The sequence below is a fragment of the Phyllostomus hastatus genome, unplaced genomic scaffold, assembly GCF_019186645.2.
Source record: "Phyllostomus hastatus isolate PE091 unplaced genomic scaffold, TTU_PhHast_1.1 phas_scaffold_129, whole genome shotgun sequence".
In the NCBI taxonomy this organism is placed as follows: domain Eukaryota; kingdom Metazoa; phylum Chordata; class Mammalia; order Chiroptera; family Phyllostomidae; genus Phyllostomus; species Phyllostomus hastatus.
Genome location: NW_025334009.1, coordinates 32738991 through 32766471, shown reverse-complemented (window position 1 = coordinate 32766471; position 27481 = coordinate 32738991). Strand labels below are relative to the sequence as shown.

General features: G+C 38.7%; 1 protein-coding gene across 5 annotated transcripts in view; it reads left to right on the top strand.

Moving 5' to 3' along the window:
• STAG1 (stromal antigen 1) overlaps positions 1 to 27481 on the top strand; it is a 387806-nt gene that overhangs the window by 246622 nt on the left and 113703 nt on the right. For all 5 annotated transcript variants that reach the window (XM_045856709.1, XM_045856706.1, XM_045856708.1 and 2 more), the window contains 2 exons: positions 14524 to 14622; positions 15135 to 15214. In XM_045856709.1, the coding sequence (XP_045712665.1) occupies positions 14524 to 14622; positions 15135 to 15214 (179 nt within the window). The remainder of the gene's footprint in view (positions 1 to 14523; positions 14623 to 15134; positions 15215 to 27481) is intronic.

Below are 27481 nucleotides of genomic sequence, written 5' to 3'. Positions count from 1 at the left end.
GTAATTGGGAACCTTCTCATCAAAGCCTAATGGCTCCCTGGCTGGTGTGGCTTGGCAGGTTGAGTGTCAGCCTGGGATCCAAACAGTTGCCAGTTTGATTTCCAGTCAGGGCACATGCCTGGGTTGTGTACCAGGTCCCAGGTTGGGTGTTGGGCCATGCCAGAAGCAGCCAGTTGATGTTTTTCTCTTTTTCTCTCCCTTCCTCTTTCTCTAGAATAAATCAAGTCTTTGAAAAAAAAATGGCTTATGTCAGGTTTATCCAGTGAAGTTTCACTACAGTGTGAGAGAATGTAGAATTACACAGTTTGTCCTTACATTTACACACACTGTTAAATCCAACAAGACAAACTATTTAGAAGGAGTAAATTTAAAGTCCTTAACTTTTAATCCTCACCACTACCGTACCAGTTTTCCTACTCCCTCCACCTCCCTACTAGAGTATTTACTAAATATAAATAACAATCACCAGTTTTAACAGAATTTATGCATGACCACAAATTCTGGGAGTAGTACTAATTTGATGTAATGTATCAAAAAAAATAAAGAACTATCATTTTAAAATCAATAAAGTGTTTGTAGAAATCCTCTTGTCAATAAAGGAAATTCTCTTATATGATGTTTTCAGTAGAATGATTTTGTCAAATTAAGGAACATTCAAACCTGTAATAATTTTTATAAGTTTATTTGAGACAAACTGATGACAGTTGCCAGAATTGTCATCACTGGATTGAGAAATGTTTCTGGAAATGGCAGTTTTGCATCTTATTATACGCATTATGATCAAAAGAGAAGACTAAGTTGGTTACATGAAATCTAGTGGCGATAATTTAGGGAGGCATGAGAAAGCAAAGTGGGAGATACCTGGGATTGGATAAAAAGTAAAATGATAGACATCTACTTCTTTTATATGGGTTGGTACAGGATAGTTAACAGTCAGTAATTAACACAATAACAATAATGATGAGGGGATTTGCCTTCTCCCTCTGGTGCAGTGCCTGTGCTTTGAGAGGTCCAGAAAAGGGAAATTTGACATTCCAAAGGTATGATACCTTAAGTGCAAAAAAGACAATAGTCAGGCTCAATTAAGGCAAGTATTGACTTGTATCAAGGATGATTCTGTCCTGTCACATGACTGCCCACTATCACCTGCTTTTAGTTTGAAAGTTTTTGATTTTAGATCACTCTATGTGATTACTTTAGTTCTCTGAGTTTGTAAGGCCATCACACAGGCCTCCCCTGTGAGCTTGTCACGTTTAGTATGTAACCCCATTTATCCAAAACTTCATAAATCTCTTCTAGAACTTGGTGTAAATATTAAATAATTCCTTCTAAACTTTTGTTTTTATTATTCCTACTCTAATCTTGTACTTTTTTTCACTGAGAAGTATAGTCATTTGCTTTCTCTCCTTCTAGTCTGGTTGAAACAGCTCATTTTATAGGATATGGCTTCTGCCTTCAGACTCATTCTGTGCCTTTTCAAATGAGTTGATAAAACAATTCTTTTTTTTTTTTAAGGTTACATTTTAATTATCAATTGCATTTGTTTTAGTTTTATTGAGATGAAATTGACATATAATATTGTATTAGGGTGTGTAATGTATTAATTTTAGAATTTATAACCTAGTCTACCCTCCTAAATAAGACAAACTGCTTTTCAACCATGCCAATTTATGTAAGTTTTATAGTATAAGTTTTAGTCAATGGAAAGAAAATCTCTAACAAGTAAAGTAGTTATTAGAGATTGTTTGTCTTTCTGTTGATCAAAATTTACTTCTAAATTTTATACCGAGTTGTTTCAGTTCTGTCATTACAAGTAACATAGAACGATGCATCTAATTTATAAGCAGATGTAATAATCTCTGTGTTCTGGGCTAAGTATCTTAATCTCTTTGTATACTTATGCTCATGACACTAGATTGCCTTTATCCTTTCCAGTTTGTCAGTGGTTCTCTGTATTGTTTCTAGTGTATGTGTAAAATTCTTCTGCTTTCTTTATGTGTTTGATTTCTCATATCAACATCTCTTTAGTGCTTTGGTAGCATCTATTCATTCTACCTCATTTCCTCTTCTTTGTGTTGAATCATTTCATATTCTGTTCCTCCTAAGTTCACCCAAAACCTTTCTGTATATGTAATACGAATGATATCTATTACCTGTCACCAGAAGTAGACGTTCTAATGCTTCTGCCCACTACATCTTGATATTGGGACTGCCACAGAAAACACAACACAGTGAAGCACTGAATTTGAACACAACACAGAAAGCACAGTGCTTTCTTTACTCACACAGAAGAGGGACAAAGCAATCTCAGTTTCAGTAGTGGGTGTCATTCCACCATCGCCAGCCCTCCCTCTCAGCAGTCAACACAGAGCACTTGACCTGTAGGTACCCCCTTTGTGACACAGGACTAAAGATGCTATCCTCTTTCCTCAGGGGACAGATTTAGCAGTGAGGTTGACTAGGTGACATATGAAACACAGGCTGAAACAGAACAGGATAACATACATTGAGTCTGAAAGAGGAAAAGTATTCCCATACAAGATGATAAACCCAGTATAAGCTCTGATGACTCTGTCTCTTGCTAAGGAGTGTTCCAGGCCCAGAGTCCATTTTTATGTGGGGTAGGGGATGTCAAAAGACTTCATTCATGTAGGAGACTGTTTTTATCAACAGTTCACCCCTCACTCCTGCTTGGAGACTAAAATAACAGATGAAGTATATCAAATCCTGTGGAATTGGGTCTGCTTGGGTTCCCAAACAACCTATGTGGACATGGATTGCTCATGAGAGCCGTTGTGTGATCTAGAGGCAACACTTTACAAGGGTAATTAGGAGAACCAGGTCCATGAGGACAGTCAGGCCTCCCTGGAAAATGGTCTTCAATCAAGAACCTCAAGTGTCTGGATTAAGCCAACTGAAGAGGGCAAAAAGTGAGGGAAGAGGGTGCTGAGACTGTACAGCTGATAACCATCCCACCTAAGCATGGATATTCACCAGCTCAGTTTTTAAGTTCCTCAAACTGTTGACATAGATTGCAGAAAGAAATGCTGGTAATAACACAGATGTTACCCTGTTCTGCCAGTGGATAATTGAGGGTTATTTGATTTTCCACCACTACTTTGACTGGTGAACGTAGTTTGTCTTATTGGTGTTGGATGGCCATGATGCAGACACCAGCCTGCAGTGTCTGCATCATTATGGATGAAATGAGACATGGACTACCGAGTCCTGTGGAGGAAAAGGGACAGCATGGCTTTTCTCTCAAGGGGAGCAAAAGCCTTGGCCCCTGCCATGATTGGCCTTTATTGGGTTTCTCAGCACCTTACATGATGGTCCTCATTTACTATGCACAGGTTCACTTTAGGTGGTTACCTTTTACAGAAAACAGAGGAGCCAATGCTGCTAATCACATCACGGAAGAGGGATATTTGCAAATGCAAAGGGAAAAATGGTTAAACCTGTTACACTCATCCTTGGAAGGTTTAGCATGGATTTTAGGAAGTTACTTTGCAGTAAATGTCCTCAATTTGTGTGAGGGAGTTTTTTAGCAAGAATAAGACTCAAAGCAGCTTAGGCACATTGTAGGCCTGATTCCCCTTGGGGTAACCTATCCGTGGCTGTGGGTCCTGTGCATCTTTAAGTGGGAGCTAGGCCCATGCCACACAGAATGGTCTCCTACATGGCCAGGCAATGATCTTAGCTGTTCTGCCATGGTTAAAGACTCTTTTTTTCTAGTGTCTGTGTACTTAACACCTGATATTAGAATTTGGACAATAGAATGAAACCAGTGGTTGGTTTGTCTTCCCAGAAGGGTACTGTGAGTTGCCCTATGGTGTTAGCAAAGTGAATCCATTCAAGCCCTCTCTGCAGTTGCTCACATGGGCAGTGAATCCTATAACTCTTGAGGCAACAGATGATTCCCTTGGAGGCAGATACTCTGTTGCACATTGGGGTCTGCAGAGAAATACATAACCAATAGGAGTGCAGGTGACACCTGTTAGGGATTTGTTCTCGTAATGCTGACCAGTCCAGTCATATACAGTCTCAGCTTGGTTTTGCCACATGGTTGCAGACAGAGAAAAGTTGCACACACCAAGTTCTAAATGTCAATACACAGATCAGTAATAACCATTCTGGTACAGAGGTCTTTTTCTAGCACATTATAGGTAATATTAAAGGGGGGAACTTTAGAGAATGCCTGCTTCTGGACCTGTATCAAAAAACTTGTTCAGCAATTTGAGGGATACGAGGTCTGTCCAGAAAGTATCTGGCCTTGTAATATGAAAAATAAGAGACATTTATTGAAGAAGTTACAAGAAACATTGTACATAGGACAATGATGTCTCAGTGTCCTTCAAAATAGGCACTTTGGGACCTCACACACTTCTCCCAGTCACCATTAGGGTGCTCTGTCATATTATCTTGACTCTCATTGACGGTCTGAAATCTCTTCCCTTTCAAAGGTGATTTTAATTTTGGGAAAAGCCAGAAGTCACAGGGTGCTGAATTTGGGCTGTAGGGGGACTGAGTCACTTACGTTTTTGATGTTTTGCAAAAAAACTACACAAGATCTGATGCACCAGTGGGCACATTGTCGTGATGAAGCCTCTAATCACCAGTTGCCCATAGCTGTAACCTTCTGAATCATCCCAGTAGTTTCCACAGAGGAATGTTCAAGCTTAATGCAAAATCTGATGCAGATTTGTTGCTCGACTCACAGGGCCATTTTCAATGTGATGACCATACGGTACACATAATCACTCTTCAGCATGCACCACCTCACTGACTAGTACAATGAAGTTATCGTTGTTCAGACATGCACATTCCAGTCTACTCCCCTTGGCTATCAGGTTACATGCAAATAGTTCTTGTTGTGTTAATAATGGCTGGACTTTTTCCAGACAGACCTCATAGCTTGAGGAAAGTCTGAGTAGCATCAGTTTGTCTCTCCTCACTACAGCTCTACTGATGTTTGTCAGGATGTTATACTAAGCACAGCAGAAACTTCTATGTAAATGAAAAGAGGAAAGATGAATGTTCCACTCCCCTCTCATTCCATGAACCTCCTGAGGCCAGGGATGTCTCATCTACTACTCATGGATCTCATTGCGTTGGTATTATACCCCAAACTATCCCAATCTTGATGCTACTACCTCTGTGGGCCCCCAGTGCTCATGTTCCTTGACACAGGTGTTTTGGTTTCAGTTGCCCAGTCCAGGAAAGGAGGTCACATCTTGCACAAACTACATCATCCACCTGATTGGAAGGATAAGTTGGTCCTAGAACCACTAGAAGGGCCCTAGCACCCTAGTACTCCTTGGTTTTATCTCCCATCCTTATAGTATCCCAGAAAATGGCTACCCAAGGGAAGCATAATATTCTGATAAGAGTCAAGGGACACTGTTCAGGATGCTATAGCAGCTGAATCTGTAAGCCACTCCAGAGATGTGGACTGCAAGAGGAAAAAAGAAAAAGAATAATTGGTATACTGGGATTGTGATTTCATGGGCACAGCCTAAAAACACAGCTTCCTGCTCCACTTTCACCCACCTCATCCAAGCTCTGTATTTCCCAACATGTGCCACAGTGTCATGTTTCTCTTGCACTAGAGTACAGTGTTTATTAACAGCCATACAACCCCAGTTAGAGGGGGGTACAAATTCGCTAACAGGCTGTCTTTGTTTCCTTTCTTTATTTGCTACTTAAGTCAGCTGTTCATCTGCTCAGTGGCTGCAGTGACATGTTGATAGGATACATGGAAATTGCATTATATTCCACAAGAGTATGCCCCTTGTTTTCTTGCTTAGGCAGTGAAGGATGCCCCTCAGTCAGAGTGAAGTCTCATGGGTTATCCAAAAGTATGACCAAAATAAGAATACTCTAGCCTAAGTAGCTATTAATGAATAGTGTGGCATCATCCCTGCCCAGGACTGCAGGGTAAGGAGTTTAATGTGATTAATCTTCCAGACTCTGGCAAGTCTCAGTCCTTGGTTAAATGTATCCAGATAATTTGAGGACATTGACAACAGTCACTAGAGTTCCATTTATGGGTTAGGTTTTTTGTTTGTTTGTTTTTGTTTTTTAAGTCCTTTTCCATGAGTATCCACATGAAGGATATATATGTTTTTCTTCCTAAGCAGTAAACTGCTGCCATAGTTATTTTCCCCATGTGAAGGATCTCTTAATTGTCCAATCTTTTAGTTACCATTCTCCTAACCAGTTGTCTGGTCCATGGGCAATAAGCCATGAGTTGATGAAAATGTTTCAAGGCATGTTGGTAGGGGTGGACTGCACCAACATCACCTCATTTTGGAGCTTGGCCCATAGGTTGAAATGTCCAAATCTTGCCTCAGTCAAAAGATTGTTACCCACTGATCCAATGACAGCTGTAGGAGGGGGCAGACACCATCTGCCTTTAGTTTCACAGAGTTGTCAGTAAACCATGCCATACTGTCAGCAGACATGTCTTTGACTCTTGGGCTCCAGGTAGCCCCAGGAAAGGGCCAGAGCAGCTCATGTGGATTGTTTGGACCATTAAAATAAGTGACTCTGTTTATGGACCCTACTAGTCCCTTGGGATTCTGGCTGGGCCCAATTTTGCATGTACTGTTTCCATTTGATGATCAAGCTCTGTTGAGTCTCCAGTTTTATTGACTGGCTTCATACTCATCCAAGTGAGAATGGGTAGTACAGGTTATAGTGTCACATGTGGCCCTGCAGCCATAAAATGGTCTATCTCCACCAGTGCCCAATAGCAAGCAAGGAAATGTAATTCAAAAGAAAGGTACTGGGTAGCAGCTTCTGGGAATTTTTGCAGAATCCAAGAAGCCAGGGTATCCCAATGGCAGGTTTTTGCTGCCACAGATTCCAGTCATTATATTTGGTAGTGGGGCAGAGGGAGAGAGAGATACAGAAACCTGCAATTTCATCAGGCAGTACAGGTTCAAGGTCCCACAGGCTGTGCTTGGGCCACAGCTTGTTGAAATGCCTGCTGTTTCAAAGGGCTGCTTTGTGTTTTACCTTGATTAAAGGGGCCAAGAGAGCACCCAGATGGGGGAATACATGATGTTTTAATTACACAGACCCATTACCTGTTGGGCCTCCTTTTTATTGGTTGGAGCTACCGTGGCCTACGTTTTTGTTTTTGTTTTTAATATATCTTATTGATTATGCTATTACAGTTGTCCCATTTTTTTTCTCCCTTTTACTCCCCTCGGCCTCTACCTCCCCCCCTCTACCAGCATTCCCCCACCTTAGTTCATGTGCATGGGTTATGCGTGTAAGTTCTTTGGCTTTTCCATTTCCCATACTATTCTGAACCTCCCCATCTATTTTGTACCTACCATTTATGCTTCTTATTCCCTGTACCTTTCCTCCTTTTCTCCCCTCTCCACCTCCATGTGATCTCCATTTCTGTGATTCTGTTCCTGTTTTAGTTGTTTGCTTAGTTTGCTTTTGTTTTTGTTTTTTTAGGTGCAGTTCCTAGTTGTGAGTTTGCTGTCATTTTACTGTTCATAGTTTTGATCATCATCTTTTTCTTAGCTAAGTCCCTTTAACATTTCATATAATAAAGGCTTGGTGATGATGAACTCCTTTAACTTGACCTTATTTGGGAAGCACTTTATCTGCTCTTCCATTCTAAAGGATAGCTTTGCTAACTAGAGTAATCTTGGATGAAGGGCCTTGTCTTTCATGACTTTGAATACTTCTTTCCAACCTTTTCTTTGCCTGCAAAATTTCTTTTGAGAAATCACCTGATAGTCTAATGGGAATTTCTTGGCAGGTAACTGTGTCCTTTTCTCTTGCTGCTTTTAAGATTTTCTCCACTGTATGTGGAGCGTAAGGGTCTGAGAGAGCCATGACCTACGTTTTTGTTTGATCATCTCTGGAATGCTTTTTTCTTTCTGCCCCAATGGTTCCTAAGAATTTCACCTGTTCCTTGTGCTAGGCCTTAGACTGGATTATTTATTTGGATTTATATTCACATTGGTGCTAGTTTCTTCATTGACTAAGTGTAGCACTGTAGTGATATGTTTTCTGGTTGGCCTTGTTATCAGGATGTCATTAATCTAACAGGTGACTAAAATTTATTTGGGGCCTTGGGTGTGTTGAAGATCAAGCTGTACCCCCTGGTGACATATTGTATAGTAATTTAGGAATCCCTGCAGAACTGCAATAAAAATATATTGCAAGCCATTGTGTGTGAATGCAAATTGGTCCTGATCTTTATGGTGCAATGGGATCAAGTAAAAGGCACTAGCCAGATCACTAACAATGTACTAGTTTCCCATTTGGGTTGCCACTGTTTTAGTGACAGTAATGATGTCAGGGACTGCTGGAGCCAGAACTGAAACTTCCATGTTTAACCTGTGGTAATCTGTCTACTTCCAAGTTCTGGAGGCCTTACAAAATGGCCAGGCTGGGCTGTTAAATGTTGATAGAGTGATGCTCAGCACCTCTGCTTGCATTGTCTTGAATTAACAGAATAATGTCCTTTTATCCACCACACTTTTGTTGAGCAATGTGCCATAGTGGGCAACTCTGGAGTTAGGAATGCAGTTGACCCATTATAGTTAAATTTATCATTGTGGTTCATACCCTGTGAAGCAGTGGTAGTGTTCAGTATTTTACTCCGCCAAAATGTTAATATCTGTTAGATACTCACTCAGTTTTGAGAACCACGATTGTCAGAACCAGAAATGGTCCAAAGGGCTCCATCCACAAACACATGCAAACTTGTCTCCCAAAGGTAACTAACTATACCCTCCCCCAAACCACCCAAAGTTGATATTTTAATCCTAGCTTTTTTGGGACCTGAGATTGTCATTTGTACACGAGTATCTAACAGCCCTATAAAAGTCTGCATTCTACCGCCTCATTATTCCTTCTATCCTGATAGGAACATAGGGCCTCTGATGGGGACCCAGAGACCTTGCTCTCATGCCTAACTGTGCTGTCCAGCCCTAGACATTTGAGTCTACAATACCCCATCATCAGAGAGATGCACCAGCCAGGCTGCTTGAGTCTCCTGTGGTTCATGCCAGTGTCTGTCCTACAGTTTTCATATTCACTTTCATAAGTGTCATTGGTAGTTTTCCATTGAGTGAGAATAGGTATTATTTGAAGCCTGCAACAACCTGGATCAGGTGAAGTGTCCTGCATGGGACTTCTTTACATCTTTCACAAATCATTTTTAACCCCTAAGATACCATGGGAGCTGAGGAGTAGGCATTGGAGCACAAAGGAAGCCAAGAGTTAAGAGGTAGTTTCTCTACTCTATTTAGGACCCACTTCAGATTCCACCGTCACCCATTTCATTAACTCATCCTTGTTGACAGGGAGGTTATCTGCATCCCATTTATCCCTATATGGCCAGAGGGAGGCCAGTACCTCATTCAGTTCATTACTACCTCTATACCCACAGAGCTGGCACCACCCTCTCAATGCAGCTGACTAGACAGTTATTTTCATCTTCGCCTGATGATACAGGCATTGATTTGAGAGAGGGAAGGAGGGAGGGAGGGAGAGAGAGAGAACCAATCAGTTGCCCTCCAGGGCAACCTGACAGGGATCAAACTTGCAGCAGTCGAGGTATATACCTTTGACTGGGAACCAAACCCACAACCTTTGCATAAGCGGGGCAATGCTCCAACTAGCCATTCCACATTGGACCTGCTGGGCAGGGTTAACTAGACTTTTTGTTTCCATCATTCTGTGTATGTTTTGTTATTGGTGACTCATGTATGTCTTGGTAAGGAGGTGTTCCAGGCCAAAAGCCCACCATTTATTTGTTTGTTTGTTTCAGATTTTAAGACAAAAGTTATTTACAAAGTTACAGAGATAGTAAAAGTAAGCCAGCTGGGCTGCATAGGCTCAGGAAAAAAGTTACAGAGGCAATAAAAAAAGTGGGAGTGCTGGGAGCTTAGGAGAAAGGCAAAGGGGAAATACGCCTAGGGGAAAAAGAGGAGGAAGCAAGACCCTGACATGTTCCCAAGAGGAAGAGTGCCCCAAGGTCCATTCTTATGTGGCCAAGTGGAGGCCAGTCTTCCTACAAGACTGCCTTTCCCAGCAGTACATAATAGTGTCCCTCCCAAGACTACATCTTCTTTTAGCAAATAAAAATAGGGAGATACAAGGAAATTTTTGGAAATGATGGATATGTTTACTGACTTAATTGTAATAGTACTATGCATGTATGTATTTGTCCAAAATCATCAAAGAGAAGTTTTTTTTTCCAATTATGTCTCAATAAAATGGAAAAAAATCTCTCTACTCCCTTCACCTCTGCCATATACAAACACACCTCTCCTTGACAAGATACCTGCATTTGGTTTATTTTAATTCTTTCAAAGTATTCCCACTGAATATCCATATCACATGTATGCATTTTAATAACAATCAGCATTTTCTTCTAGAAGCATGATTTTAAAAGTATAATTCATGCCCTGGCTGGTGTGGCTCAGTGGATTGATCACTGGCCTATAAACCAAAAGGTTGCTGGTTTGATTCTCAGTCAGGTCACATGGCAGGTCCCTGGTTAGGGACATGTGAGAGGCAGCCAGCTAATGTTTCTCTCTCACACTGATGTCTCTCTCCCTCTCTTTGCCCTTCCCTTCTCCTTTCTCTGAAAATAAAATCTTTTAAAAAGTAAAATAAAAATACAACTCATTATGAAATTGTGCCATTATGCTTTACAGTGCTTTTTGTAGCTCTTAACATTTTTGTTCAAATAAAAATGTTGCAAAAGTTTTGCAAAATTGTTGGTAAGTTAAAGAATCTCCGACAAATATTGCACAGCCCCCTCCCTCAACAAGTCACTTTACCTTTAGCTGTTTCTTTGTTGTTTTGTTTTCCTGTTTTCCTGTATTTTTTAAGTAATTCATTGAAAAAATAATTATTTAGTAGTGACTGTGCATTAGGCACTATACAAACAGCATTCAGATTCAAATAAAATTTTGTGTAATGGAAAAACAAAGTATTCAGGTACTATAATAGAAATATCATCAGAGGACAGGAGAACAATTACCAAAAAAGGCAACTAGCATTTTCATCTGATTAGGTTAGTTTACAGGGTGTTTTGGGGTTGTTTTTTTTTTTTTAAACACTTCAGTGGGTAGCACTTCAGTTATTTGGTAAGTGCCTGTAATGTGGACAGGGCATGCTATAGGTGAAGAAATAGGATTTGGGAGAAGAGGTAGTTGGTTGGGAGTTGTCACTGGACAAGGTGAAGATAAAACTTGATTAATGCCTTTGATCTACCTCTAATTTGCTGTGTGAACTTGGATAGGTGAAGTAATTTCATCTTTTTGGCCTTGCTTTTAAATCTGGAGACAATTAAGGAAAGAAACTACTTACATGCTATCTTATGTCTAGGGTTGTTATTTTACAGAGACAGCTGTCTTTAGTCTTTTATTCATCCATTGTTGCTCTCTTGTGGTTATGTACTACCTTTGTTGATTTTCCACCTGTTTTGCCTCCAGGAATACCACATCCTATGAGGCAACTCCATACATCCCCATGGGGCTACCCTTTAACCTTGTTGTCCATGGCAATTATGGGGTGGCAAAAGTAGATTTACAGTTGTGAATATGTGAAACACGGTTTATCTTCTATTATTTATTAATTATTATATCATTTATTTGTATTGTAACTGTAAACCTACTTTTGCCCACCCCTGGATTGTGTCCCCCTTGCATCTAATAGTTTGTCTTTACTGTTTTGTGACCTTGTCATCTCTTGGCTATTGGAAGCTAAATTTTGTTCATCTTCTACACTCAGTCGTAGCCTATGAAACACAGCCAATATCGAGCTTCCCAGTAATACCCATGTCTCTATCACAAGTCTTTTTCTTACTGCCTTGGTAAACAAGGTATTCTCTGGTCCCTCCTGAGAAACATACTCAACATTTGGGTCTTCTGAACTTACATAATAGATCATCTCTGGCCTGCTTACTTTCCTTTGTCTTTGAATTTCTTCCTTCATAGTCTGGCACACAATTCTGGCATCTGTTGCGTTTAATATGCACCATTGCCTTTTCCAAGAGCCATCCAGCAATATGTTGGACCATTTCCAGGTATCTTTAACAGGGCATTAAATGCAGAGTCAAGGGAGAGTGTGCCCTATATCCAAAAACTCTCTTATTTTTTATTTGTACTCTCTAATCCAGTACCCTCAGCATCCAATCCCTAGCATATTCTCCTGTTTTTCTTGGTTTAGATAGTCCCCATTCCTTAAGCACTTACAGCATATAATCCTTCTCTTCCCTTAGCAGATAGAATACTTTCCATTTGGGCCATGCTGAGATTTGACTTCAGTCTACTAGTCACAAGGGGAGGTTCCTATATATCATGAGGAGTGCTACAAGCATTGCCCTTAAGGCACTTAACTTCATTTGAGGCTTCTATATAGTTGAAAGTGGGGGCACACTACCTCTAACAAGGAATATGAGCTTTATTTTCAGGCCCACAAGTTCATGGGAAACTTGGAGTTAAAGGTTCTCAGCTGCATCCAAGATATTCTTTAGACTTGCATCTCTTTCTTATATGCCTCTGGTTTTGGCATGGGAGACTTATCTGGGATACAGACTCTCTTAAATTCTCCTACCTTGAAATTTGACTCCTGGGCCTGGTCTTCATTATGATGATCATCAGCTTTTTATCTGCAAAGGATAAGTGTCTCTTTAAAGTTGCCAAAGAAGCAACATTTGCTTAAAATTTGTGATTAACTTGTCATTTTCTTTCTTTAGCACATCAGTGATTCTTAGCCATGCAGTTCTATAGTTTTTACTCACCCTCCTCCCTCAAATACACATCCCCTTTCACCCACAGGTAAGTTAGAAAATGGCTGCTCTCCAGTAATTGGGTCCTTCTTCATCATAATTCATCTTTCAAGTGTTCCAACCCCAGAATCCAAACACTGACCAGCTTCCTAGGACCACCACTGTAGGTACAAACTGGCTTACATTCCCTAGAAGACAAGCCTGAGTCATATTTCTGTGCTAGCAGTACATTGAGGTTCGTACTCTGAGAAGCTTGTGAGAAAATGAGGAAAATAGGATAAAGCAGAAAACACTAACTGAAATATGATTTGTAAGTCTTACCTTAACAAGATCTCACCAGGACCTTTGAAGAATAAATTATACCTCAGAAGTTGTCCTGCCCTGAAACAAGGAGGTTGTACGATTTTTGTCCTACATCATTCCTCTCTGGCTATGGGCCTTAGCCTGGAGGAGAGAAAGGGTGTGGATAGGAGAGACAAGATGGAGCATAATCTCCTGGGAATCTCTGTGCCTAGTGGTTCTTTTCAGCCAGGGTCAGTTCTCTACAGAAAGGTATAGATATAAGCTATTAGCAATCAACACTGGAGGAAAGAGGAAGATAAGCCTCCTGTATGGGGAACTAGAAGGGGAAGGAACAGCATCTACTACTGGTATCTCAGGTGCCTCCTGTGTGCTAGAGACATCAACCAACAAATATCTAATTCAGTGGTATGCTAGAGCTACCTTGGATCAGCTTGTAAGAGAGTGATTATGCACATCCCCTCGTGAATAATATCTCATTGGTATCTTGAAATTGGCCATGGAGGGATTATTTACAACACTGAAATCTGCGAATGCAAAAATTCAGGGCCCCGCTGTTAAAACTTTTACCAGCATACCCCAGCATTTAATCCTCATAACAACCTATGAAGTCAGTATCATTTTATAAATGAGAAAACTATTAGAGTGATTAACCATATTTTGCCATGTATAATGTGCACTTTTTGCCCAGTTTGGGGGGGGGGGGGTGGAATAAGGGCGTGCGTTATACATGAGTATAATCTGTGTATAATGTACACAAAATGTGGGCACACATTATGTACGCAGGCACATTATATGTGGCAAAATATGGAAATACACTTGCTGTCTCTTATGTAGCTAACAAGTTGTAGAATTGGAAATAAAATCTGGTTTTGTCTGATTCCAAAACCTGGACTCCTATCGTTATAGCACATTGTTTCTTTTTGAAAATAGAAACTTCAGTATTCTTTGAATTTTTTAAATTTAATCTTTATTGTATTTTTCCCCATTGAATCTTTTGAGAGAGTGGGCTAAATTTGTAGATGATTCTGAATACACTTTGATCACCTTTAAAACACAAAATGAGATATTTGTGCAGGATTATTCATTAGTTACATGAATACAAATTGGAGTACCCTTGAAATTGAAATAATAAGTTAAAAATTCTCTCAAAGTGCCACAGTATAAGGTGGATAATACTCCCTGCTGAATCAGAGTTGGTAGATATTTGAAAAAGGTGTAGGTTACATTCAAATAACTAAGGGGTTTTGGTGCATTTTTAGTTAATATAAGTGAAACACAGCTGATACAATTGTGAAGTTTCATCCTATGTTGAATTACAACGTGAAGTACTGGAAGGATTAAGCTAAAAATTACATGAGTCTTCCCAGAGACTTGAAAATTTTTTCAATCCTTTTGACATGGAATTGATCACCACTTTTGTGTTTTTATTTGTATGTCTATAGCAAGGAGAAGTCAGGCTGAAGTGCTTGAAAGCTCTACAGAGTCTGTATACCAATAGAGAATTATTCCCCAAATTGGAGCTATTCACAAACCGATTCAAGGTAAGCATCATGAGGGCTTAGCTTATTTTATTTTTCACTTTAAAAATGATAGTCATAACTAGTTGAGCAAATGACATTACCACAACCAGTGTTTAGTTCATAATCTTTACTGCATATTCTTTAGATAAACCTGTATTAAGTAGATGAATAAATCTCTGCTTTACAAAATATATTACCAACATGAGTTTTCAATTATTCCCTCTGACAGAAAGCCCCCTTGCTTAAAAACAAGATTTTCTTTAATACAGCTTTTTATAATTACATTAATTTTGCAAGTTAACGTTTATTTGTCTCAGTATTAGGGAAAGCAAGTCGGTGAGAAAGATTTTAGATAATGAACATTTATTCTAAATATCTCCTTTGTGTGAGTAGGGCTGTGATAATAGTTTCAAGATTAAGGCTTCCATTTAATTTATCTTCAGTCTTGCATGTACTTGCCAAAAGATGTTTCCTTAAGTCTGTCCTAACTTATTTTCTGCTTGTGGTTGATTTGATTTGTAACTTATTTTCAGGATCGAATTGTATCAATGACACTTGATAAGGAATATGATGTTGCTGTGGAAGCTATTCGATTGGTTACTCTGATACTTCAGTAAGTATAATTAAAATCTTCATTTAATCTGCTGATATTATAATGTCCTTTTTCCCAGCATCATTGGTGTACTTCACATATATTACCTGAATATAAAGGGTGGGGCAAAAATAGATTTAACAATACAAAATACATTTTGTGTTTTATGTACGCATAACTCTAAACCAACATTTGCCCCACCCTGTACTTACCATTTTAGATTCTTCTTTACATTTTAAGGTTAGGTTTAAAACAAAATATTTTCTGCTTTTCTCTCTTTGTTTTTTATTATGACTATTTCAATTTCCTCCATATAAAATTTCTTTTATTCTCTGGCCAAGTAGCTCTATTGATTAAAGCATTGTCCCAATACGCCATTGTTGCAGGTTTGATCCTGGTCAGGGCACATACAAGAATCAACCAATGGAAGCCTAAGTGAAACAACAAATCGATTTTTCTCCCCCCACCAACACCCCCTTCCCTCTTTCTCTAAAAAGTAATCAATAAACATTTAAAATATTTTTAAAGTTCTTTTTTATAACAAAATTTTTATATAAGAAATAGTAATGAAGAAACTAGTCCAGAGGAAATATCAATGAAGAAACATACCTTTCTATTTTAAAAGAGAAAGAAGGGTTCAAAAGGGATAGATTTTTCAAATATGCTTTTTTTGGAATGGCATAGAAGTAGGAGAATGGAAATAAGGCATTTAAATAGTGTCATTAATATGATAGAGATTTGATATAGTAATGATTTTATTTACAAAGCCTTGACAAAAACTAGGAAGAATTTATGATGCCCACTAGAGAGAATGTAGATCCTAGCAAAGTCATTACAAGTCCTCCCCTCCCTACTTCATGATTCCACATGTATCATGTACCAGTACCATCTATATTGCTGTCTGTTGTTGTTTTGACCTTTTCCCTCTTTTCTGTTTCTTATTATTGTGACTTTATAATATAGTATATGTTAAAAATATGAGCACCTCTTTTTGGGTGACTCCTTCTTTACCTTTCTTTTTAAAATGCACTTAGCTCCTTCTGGATTTTTTTTCCTTCATTATGAATTTTTTAAGTACAGTTATTTAGTACCTTAAAAAACATTGGCTAGGATTTTAAATATTGGAACTTCATTTAATTTTATGATAAATTTAGGAAAGAATACCCCCGTCTATTTTATGCCTACCAATTATGCTTCTTACTTCCTGTACCTTCCCCTCTTCCCATTCTCCCCTTTCCTCTGAAAACCCTCCATGTGATCTCCATTTCTCTGGTTCTGTTCCTGTTCTAGTTGTTTGCTTAGTTTTTTGTTTTGTTTTTTTAGGTTCAGTTGTTCATAGTTGTCAGTTTGTTGTCATTTTACTCTCGATTGTTTTTGATCTTCTATTTCTTAGATGAGTTCCTTGAACATTTCATAATATGGACGTGGTGATGATGAACTCCTTTAGCTTGACCTTACCTGGGAAGCACTTTACCCTTCCATTCTAAACAATAGCTTTGCTGCATAAAGTAATCTTGGATGTAGGTCCTTGCCTTTCCTGACTTTGAGTACTTCTTTCCAGCCCCTTCTTCCCTATAAGGTTTCTTTTAAGAAATCAGCTGATAGTCTTATGGGCAGTCCTTTATATGTAACTCTCTCCTTTCCACCTGCTGATTTTAAGATTCTCTCCCTATCTTTCATCTTGGGTAATGTAATTATCGTATGCCTTGGTGTGTTCCTCCTTGGGTCCATTTTCTTTGCTACTTTCTGAGCTTCCTGGACTTCCTGGAAGTCCATTTCCTTTGCCAGATTGGGGAAGTTTTCCTTCATTATTTGTTCAAATATGAGTTCAATTTGTTGCTCTTCCTCTTCTCCTTCTGGTACCCCTATGATTTGGATGTTGGAGTGCTTAGAGTTCTCCCACAGTTGCTAAGCCTCTCCTCATTTTTTTGAATTGTTTCTTCATTCTATCCTGGTTGCATGTTTATTTCTTCCCTCTGTTCCAGATCTTTGATTTGAGTCCAGATTTCCTTACCTTCACTGTTGTTTCCCTCTACACTTTGCTTTCTTTCACTTTGGGGAGCCTTCATTTGTTCCTTCATTTTGTGACCCAAGCTCAGTCAGTTCTGAGAGCATCCTGATTACTAGGCGTTTTGAACTCTTCATCAGATTGGTTATCTATCTCCTTATCCCTTAGCTCTTTTTCTGGAGTTTTTGACCTAGGCTTTCATTTGGGCCATATTTCTTTCTCTTGGTGCATCTGCTATGTTGGAAGGGGGCAGAGCCCTAGGTATTTGTCAGGGCAGAGTAACCCACATGCTTTTTTGTGCCTCTGACTGTGGGGGAGGGGTCAGAGAGGGAACAATGCTGCTCTCTTGCTGTGCTCTAGCCCCACTTTCCAAAAACTCTCCAATGAGACTGGGAGTTTCTCCTGCCTTTGCAATCCCCACATTATTTTACATCTAGTTTTGAGTCTTTAGTTTCCTATTAAGCCATCCCTGCCTTGCGCACGTGGTCTGCTGTCTTGCCCCAAGTCCTCTCCACTGAGCTGCCTGTCTTTGCCCCTTGTAACAGTTTGGGTGAATGTTTCTTTAGCTCCTTGGTTGTTAGAATACCATGCAGTTTGATTTTCTGGCACTTCTGGTTGTTTATTGTTTTTAAATTAGTTGTTATCCTCCTTTTGGTTGTGTAAGGAAGTGAAGTGTTTTTACCTACGCCTCCATATTGGCCGGAACCTCCATTAGGTCAGAACTCGATGCATTCTCATGGTTTGTTAAATGTTGGGATTACTATATAGAATATTATATCATCTGCAAACAGTTTCAGTTTTGTCTTCGTTTTTGTTTTATCCTCTTGTGTAGTTGGCATTAGTCAGGAATTTGAGCACTATAAAAGTATTACTGAAAGCAAATGTACTTTTTCTTTTTTGTTCTTTAGAAGGCATTTAAAGTCCTTTGTTTCTGTGATTTCTGAGATATGTTTTTGATATATGATAAAAGTTCTTTTGTGTTCTGTTTTCTCAGATTTTTTTTTAGTATTGATGAGCCTGAATCTGACAGATTTACCTAATAGCAAACCACCCTTGCTTTTCTAGAATAAATCTTATTTGAACATGATGTATTTGGATTTATTGTATTTTGCTTAAATACATACATTATATTTTAGATTTTCACATATGTGTTCATATGTAAATATGACATAATTTTTTTCTTGTCTATTATCCAGCTTCAAATCAAGTTTATTCTCTCTGTAAAATATGTTCAATAGTTTCTTGCCCTTTTTCTGTTCTGAAACAATTTTTTTTCTGACTGAGATTAATTTTTCCTTGAAACTTTGATACTATTCTCTTGTTAAAGCCATCTCAGTCTTTAGTTATCTTTGAAAAAATACTCTTTCATTACCATTTTTACTTCTTCAGTGATTACTTATCTAAATTACCTATCTTTTGCTAATTTTAGTTTTCTTTAATCTTTAAAAAATATATCAATTTCATCAGTGTTCCAGATTTATTATTTTATAACATATTACTTCATAAAACTTTGCTATTTCTTGTTAATTGCTCTTGTTTTTAGTTATATTTTATTGATTATGTTGTTACAGTTATCCCAATTTTTCCACCTTTACCTCCGTAACATAGCAGCCTAACTCCCTCAGGCAATCCCCACACCATTGTTCATGTTCCTGGGTCATGCATATAAGTTCTTTGGATACGCCAAGTCCCATATTGAACTTTACTTCCCATAGCTATTAAGAAGGACTACTTGTTTTTATTTCCCTCACGTCTTCACCCATTTCCCACACCCCCTCCCATCTGGCAACCATAAAAACACTTTCTGTATCCATGATTCTGTCTCTGTTCTTCTTGTTTGCTTAGTTTGATTTTAGATTAAACTGTTGATACATATGTATTTATTGACATTTTATTGTTTATAGTTTTGATCTTCTTTTTTCTTAAATAAGTCCCTTGAACATTTTCTTTAATGACGGTTTGGTGATGATGGACACCTTTAGTTTTTTCTTGTCTGGGAAGCTCTTTATCTGCCCTTTGATTCTAAATGATAGGTTTGCTGGGTAGAGCAATCTTGGCTGTAGGTTCCTGTTTTTCATGACTTTGAATATTTCTTGTGAATCCCTTCTAGCCTCCAAAGTTTTGTTAGAGAAATCAGCTGATAGTCTTATGGGAACTCCCCTGTAGGCAACTAACTTATTTTCTCTTGCTGTTTTTAGGATTGTCCCTTTATTATTAGCCTTTGACATTTTAATGATGTTAGTATTTTGGAGTGGGGTCTCTTGGTATCCATCTTGTTTGGGACTCTCTGTGCTTCCTGGACTTGCATGTCTATTTCCTTCACCAAATTAAGGCAGTTTTCCTTCATTGTGTTTTCAAATAGATTTCCAATTTCTTGTTCTTTCTCTTCTCCTTCTGGCACCCCTGTGATGTAAATGTTGTGCCTCTTGACGTTTTTCCAGAGGTTGCTTATACTATCCTCATTATTTTTGGATTTATTTTTCTTCTTGTTCTGAATGGTGGTTTTTTGTTTCCTTATGTACCAAATCATTGGTTTGATTCTCTGCTTCATGCACAGTACTTTCTGTTTCCCTGCAAATTGTTCTTTATTTTAGTTATTGAATCCTTTCTTCCTTACAGAATCTTCCTTATGCTGTTGAGGTCCTCGCTGTGTTCCTTGAACATCCTAATAACCAGTGTTTTCAATTCTGCCTCTGATAGATTGCTTATCTCTGTTTTGTTTAGTTCTTCTTCTAGAGGTTTGATCTGTTCTTGAATTTGGGCCAAGTTTCTTTGTTTCCTCGTTTTGCCAGCCTCCCTGTGTCTGTTTCTATATATTTGGTAGAACTGCTGTAGCTCCCTTCTTAGTAGTGTGGCCTGATATGGTAGGTGTCCTGTAAGGCACAGACAGTGGCACAGCCTCCCCTATCACCCAAGGTGGATACTCGAGGTGTGCCCTTCATGTGGATTGAGTATACCCTCCTCTTGTAGTTGAGCCTTATTGGCAGGTCACTGGGAGAAATATACCCAGGCAATTCAGCTGTAAGCATTGACTGTGACCACTGACCACCAGTCTTCACCCTCCATGGGAGATTGGCTGTGCAGTGGCAGGTGGAGGTGCTCTGACATGGTCTGTAGCTGTCCACTGGTGCGCAGGCCCTGGGTTTTCCTGGCTGGTTGCAGGCCAAGGTCAGCCCCAACCTATGTTCTACCCAGGGCCACCCTGCATGAGCTATAAAGCAATCTGAGATAGCTTCTACTGGCTGCTACTTGTGTTGAATTTGGAGATTCTGTGAAGCCAAGCTGCAAATCTAGTCTTGCTGCTTCTAATGCTGGTCATGATGCCACTTGGCAAAATATACTGCAGCTGGGGACTCACTGAGGCCAGCTGTTGCTTGTTTGAAAGTATTTGGGAAGTTGTGGAGTATGAGCCATGACCAGTCATATATATATATATGGAAAAGCCACTGTTAATGGTTGTAAATTGTGTGAGACAGAGCCTCAGGGGATCTCCAGTACAGGGCAAACACTGCTAACCAGGTTAATGGAGTCTCAAATATAGCACCTTCTTGCTGGCTCTGTGGCTGTGTCAGGGGAGGGTTCAGAAAAAGGACAGTGGCCTCTGTCCACCTTTCTGTCAGGGAGAAAATTGTCCCCAAGCTCCCACCTTAATGCTAGACACTTCTGTTCTTCCCTGTATGCCACTGGTGTCTTTCAAGCTTCTACCCCATTGCTGGAGCTCAGAGGGGAGTGAGTCTGATAAAGGTCATGTGTGGGTTATTTAAGGGGAACTGCTTGGGACTCTGGCAGTTTCTTCTACCTATTCAATCTCCACTGGTTTTTGCAGGCAGAAGTTATAGGAATCTTTCTTCCTGGCACTGTAACCCTGTGCTGGGGGGTCTGGTGAGTGGCAGGGACACCTCACTCCCGAGCTATCCCTTCTGAATTTTTATCCACCACACATGGATATAGGACCAGGTCATTTCATATCTCCACCCTTCCTACCAGTCTGGATGAATATGATTTCTTTAATTCTGTAGTTTTCAGACTTCCATTGAATTTGATTGCTGACAGTTCTAAGTGATGATTGTTCTGTATTTTAGTTGTAATTTTAACATGGTTGAGAGAGGAGTTTACCTGTGTTTATGCTAACATCATTACCCAGTTGCTCTTTATAATCCATTTTACTTGTATCCTCTTGTTATAATCATTCATGCCAGAGGTTTGTTCATCTTACTACTCTTTTCATAGGACTAGTGTTTTTGGCTCATTTGTTTCCTATTAATAATCATACTTAAAGTTCAATAATGCATGTATCTTTAATTACTATACTGATCTGAGAAGTTGGACATAGGATATTTTCATAAACATTTAATAATTAATATTTTGATTACCTGTATAATTTCCATTCTAATCATAGATTTCAGTATTGTTTTTGTTCTACCCAGACATGGAGATATCAATATTTTAAAGCTGTGCTTTCTATTTTATTGTATGACCTAGGAATGTGTTCTGAGTGGTTTGGTTAATTTTCTAAGAACAACATATGCTTACAAGGTAGGGCAAAAGTAGGTTTACAGTTGTGAGTAAGCCAAATACAGTTTAGTCTTGTGTTATTTATTAATCATTTTTATTTACTGTGTCATTCAAATTATCTGTACCTTTGCTTATTTTTCTGTGTTTTTTAAGAGGGATGTGTGAAAGTCACTAAGTACTGTTATTAACTTAAAGTTGTTGCTTGGTATACTTGATAGTATATATATTGGAACCTATATGTTTGTGATTTTTACATCTTCTTATACTTTTTATCTTATTGTTACATACAATTCTTTCTTGCTACTTATGATGATTTTTTCTGTTTCCAAATGTATTTTAAAATATTAGGCCCACTATCTATATTTTACTTGTAAATTTTATAAGCTCATCAATAGCTTATCAGTATCTTTCCTTGAACAAAAAATATCCTGACATTCCACCCACCTGTTTGTTTCATTGAAATTGTCTAGAGCAGTGATATTTCAACCTTTTTAAATAGGATAAATAATAAAGGAAAAGGAAGTTACAAATAGAAAATATCTGATTCGCTGTTGTCACATAACCAGACTTGTTTGGGGTGAGAAGGCCCAGAGTTGGCTCGGCACTTGGGGATTGGCTGACAGAATATACTGTGTTTCTGGTCAAGCAGAGCATTTACAAGGACACAAAAGTTACCTACGTTTTGGTTTGCTGGCGTGGCGCCCTGGGCAGTAGCAGCCCCATCTTGGTCCTAGAAATGTATCTCAACACTCCCTGCTTTTGTTTGTCCTCTTGACCAATAATTTTTGTCCTTTTTCATCTCATGGCACATATAAACTAATTTCCTAAAATTTTGCAGCACATCAAAAAAAATATTTTGCCAATCTTGAAAAAAAAAGAGGTATGAGGGCTGGCTACGGTCAGAGGATATTTGACTTTATAATCTCATACAGAGAGAAGAATCAGCCTCGGCACAACCTATCTGCACCTGCACAATAGCACACAAGACGTGGTGGGCAGAGTGACCCTTAGTCAACCAGCTGCAGGAAAGGACCCACCAAAGAAAGACCCAACAACAATAGAAACCCAATTACATCCAGAGAACCAACATAAAAGGCATCTGAAGAGCAGCTGGTTCAGCTGATCAAGGAGACTGCACCACTGAATCTCATGGACTTGCTACCATAGAAGTTCACACCACAAAGTCAGCATGTCAAAACAGATCAATTTAAGAAGCAGAAGCAAACAAGAAGAGTCGCAAGTAATGGGAAGACAAAGAAACAACCAACAATCAAAATGAAAGGAGTCCTGATTAAGTGCTAAATGAAATAGAGGCAAGTCGACTATCAGATACTGAGTTTAAAACAATAGTTATAGGGATACTCAATGCGCTCAGTGCTACTTACCAAAAACTACAGGGAAACTACTTGAAACTTACTGCAAAATATATCAGCACGAAAAATGACATAGAAACAATCAACAAAGGCCAAAAAGAAATGAAGGAGACAATTTCTGAATTGAACAATATAGTAGAAGGAATGAAAAGAAAGCTGGATGAAGCAAAGGATTGAATCCAATCAGCAGGCTGGAACCCAAGGTAGAAAAAATTCTCAGAAAGAGCAAGAAAAGGAAAAAAGATTCAAAAAGAACGAAGAGGCGTTAAGGCACAGGTGGCAAACACAAGGCCTGTTAGCCAAATCCAGCCCAGCACCTTGTTTCTACCTGGCAGCAGCGCCAAGTTCTTGCTTAACTGTTAAGGAGTAGTTACATTTATACAGTCCTGAAGTTACATTCAACCCTTTGAAGTCAACCACAAGGCTGATGTGGCCCCCGGTGAAAATGAGTTTGACAGGACAATGTAAAATGTAATAATATCCATATTATAGGCATAACCGAAGGAGAAGAGGGAGGAGCAAGGGATGGAAAATCTGTTCGAAAAGGTAATGATGTCAAACTTCCCTAATACGATGAGATAAAAAGCCACACATGTCCAAGAAGCACAGAGGGTCCCAATCAAGAGGAACCCAAACAGGCCCACTTCAGCACACATCGTAATTAAATTGGCAAAATTCCAAGACAAAGAGAATCTTACAGGCAGCAAGGGAGAAACAAGAAGTAACATACAAGGGAGTCTGGATAAGACTATGAGCTGATTTCTTAACAGAAACATGATAAGCCAGAAGGGAATGGCAAGAAACATTCCAAGTAATGAACATCAAAGACCCGCAGCCAAGACTACTCTACCCATTAGGGCTCTCAATTAAAATGGAAGGCAAAATAAGAAGCTTCCCAGACAAAAGAAGGCTAAAAGAATACACCTCCACCAAACCAGCATTGCAAGATATGCTAAAGGGACTGCTTTAAGAAGGGGGTGGGGGGCAGTAATTAAGAGAGCAACATAGGCGCAAAGGGAGTAAAATGGCAATAAGTACCTATCATTAATACTCTTAAATGTAAATACATTAAATGCCTCAATCAAAAGACATAAGATAGTCCTGGCTGGTGTGGCTCAGTGGATTCAGTGCTGCCCTGTGAACCAAAGGGGGGTCACCTGTTTGATTCCCAGTCAGGGCACATGCCTAGGTCTTGGGCCAGGTCCCCAGTCAGGGACACATGAGAGGCATCCACACTTCGATCTTTCTGTCTCTCTTTCTCCCACTCTCCCTTTCTGTCTATAAATAAATAAATGGAATCTTTTTTAAAAAGACATAGGATAACTGAATGGATAAGAAAATATGACCCATACATATGCTGCCTACAAGACACACACCTCAGAACAAAAGACCTTTACAGACTCAAAGTGAAGGATTGAAAAAACACATTCTGAGCAAATAGACAGGAAAAAAAAGCCAGGGTAGCCAGTCTTATATCTGAAAAAATAGATTTCAAAACAAAGGCCATAAAAAGAGACACAGAAGGACATTTAATAATCAAGGGAAGAATCCATCAAGAAGACATAAATATTGGAAACATACATGCAGTCAACATAGGGGCATGCAAATACATAAGGACATTCTTAGAGGACCTAAAGATATAGGCAGGAACACAATTGTACTAGGGGATTTTAACACTCCACTGTCAACAGTGAATAGCTCTTCCTAACAAACTATAACCAAGGATATTGTGGAACTCAACAATGCATTAGATTAAATGGACTTAATTGATTGATAGGTAGATAGATAGATAGATAGATAGATAGAACCTTTAATCCCAAACAAGCAAAAATACACATTCTTTTCAAATGCACGTGGAACATTGTTAAAGATAGAGCACATGATAGGACACAAAACAAGCCTCAACAGATTCAAGATCATTTAAATCATATCAAGGATTTTATCAGACCATAAGGTTCTGAAATTAGAAACCAACCCCAAGGAAAAAACTCAAAAATATTCAAATTCATGGAGATTGAATAGCATGCTATTACACATTGAATGGGTTAAGAATTAGATCAAGAAAGAAATAAATACGTTTCTAGAAACAAATGAAAATGAACACATAACAACGCAAAACCTATGGGACACAGCGAAGGCAGTCCTGAGTGGGAGCTTCATAGCAATACAGGCCTACCTAAAAAATATAGAAACATTTCAAATAAATAACCTAATCCTACATCTTCAAGAACTGGAGGAACAACAATAAACAAAGCCCAGAGCAAATAGAATGAAGGAAATGATCAAGATCAGAGCAGAATTAAATGACATAGAGACTAAAAGCACAATCCTAAGGATCAATAAGTCCAGGAGCTGGTTCTTTGAACAGATAAACAAAACTAGCAAGCCTTCAACCAGATTCATCAAGGGGAAAAAAAGAGAGGATCCAAATAAACAAAATCAAATGAAAGAGGATAGGTTACAACTGATACCACAGAAATACAAAGGATTATAAGAAATTACTAAGAACAACTGTATGTCAAGAAATTTGAAAACCTGGGTGAAATGGACAAATTTCTAGAAACTTATAATCTTCCAAAACTGAATGAAGAAGCAGAAAACCTGAACACACTGTGAACAGCTGGTGAGATTAAAGCAGTAATCAAAAAACTCCCATCACACAAAAGCCCTTTACTGGACAGTGTCACAGAAGAATTTTACAAAATATTTAAGGAAGAGCTAACCTCTATCCTTTACAGACTATTCCACAAGATCCAAGAAGAGGGAAGACTACTAAACTCTTGGAAGTCTATGAAACTCTTTCGTGAGGCCATCATCATCCTAATCCCAAAACCAGACAAAGGCCCAACAAAGAAAAAAACTACAGGCCAGTATCACTGATGAACCTAGATGCTAAAATCCTCAACAAAATATTGGTAAACTGCATCCAGCAATACATCAAAAGACCATATACCATGGTCAAGTGGGATTTATCTCAGGGGTGCAAGGATGGTACAATATTTGCAAATCAATAAACATAATACATCACATAAACAAAAGAAAGACAAAAATTGCATGATCATATCAATAGATGAGGTAAAAGCATTTGATGAGGTACAGCACCCATTTATGACCAAAATACTCAACAAAGTGGGATTAGAGGGAGCATACCTCAACATAATAAAGGCCATATACAAAACACCTACAGCCAACAGCATACTCAACAGGCAAAACCAAAAGCTTTCCCACTAAGATCAGGATCAAGACAAGGATGTCCACTTTCAACCACTTCTATGCAACATAGTATTGAAAGTCCTATCCATAGCAATCAGACAAGAAAAGGAAATAAAATGCATCCAAATTGGAAAGGAGAAAGCAAAACTGTCATTGTTTGCAGATGACATGATAGTGCACAAGAAAATCCTGTGGACTCCACCAAAAGACTACTCAACATAATAAGTGAATTTGGCAAAATAATGGGATACACAGTCAATGTTCAGAAATCAAAGGTATTTTTGTACACCAATAACAAGATATCAGAAATAGAAATCAGGGGGGAAAATCCCATTTGATATATATAGCAACAAGAAAAATCAAGTTCCTAGGAATAAACCTAACCAAGGAGGTAAAAGACCTGTCTCAGAAAACTACGCAACACTCAAGAAACAAAGAAGACACAAATAAATGCAAGCATATCCCCTGTTCATGGATTGGAAGGATTACCATCATCAAAATGTCCATACTACCCAAAGCAATTTGTAGATTCAATGCAATCCCTATTAAAATACCAATGAAATATTTCACAGATATAGAACATTCAAAAGTTTATATGGAACTACAAATGGCTCTGAATAGTTGCAGCAATTTTGAGAAAGAAGAATAAACTAGGAGGAATCACCATAGCTAACATCAAACTATATTACAAGGCAACAGTAATCAAAACAGTCTGATGCTGGCATAAGAACAGACACATAGATCAATGGAACAGAACAGGAAGCCCAGAAATAACCCCAAGTCTCTATGGTCAATTAATATTCTAGCAAGGGGGCAGAAGCATAAAATAGAGTGAAAATAGCCACTAAACAAATGGTCTTGGGAGAACTGGACAGTTTCAGAGAAAAAAGGGAAACTCGACCAGTAACTTGCAGCATTCACAAAAATAAACTCAATATAGATAAAAGACTTAAGTATAAGTTGTGATACCAAAAAGTGCTAGAAGAGAACATAGGCAGGAAAATCTCAGATATTCTATGTAGCAGTATTTTCACCAATATGTCTCCTACAGTAAGGGGACATAAAGGAAAGAATAACAAATGGGAGTTGATCAAAATAAAAAGCGTCTGCATGGCTAAAGAAAACATCAGTAAAATGAAAAGGGAACCAGTTATATGGGAAAGTATATTTGCCAATGAC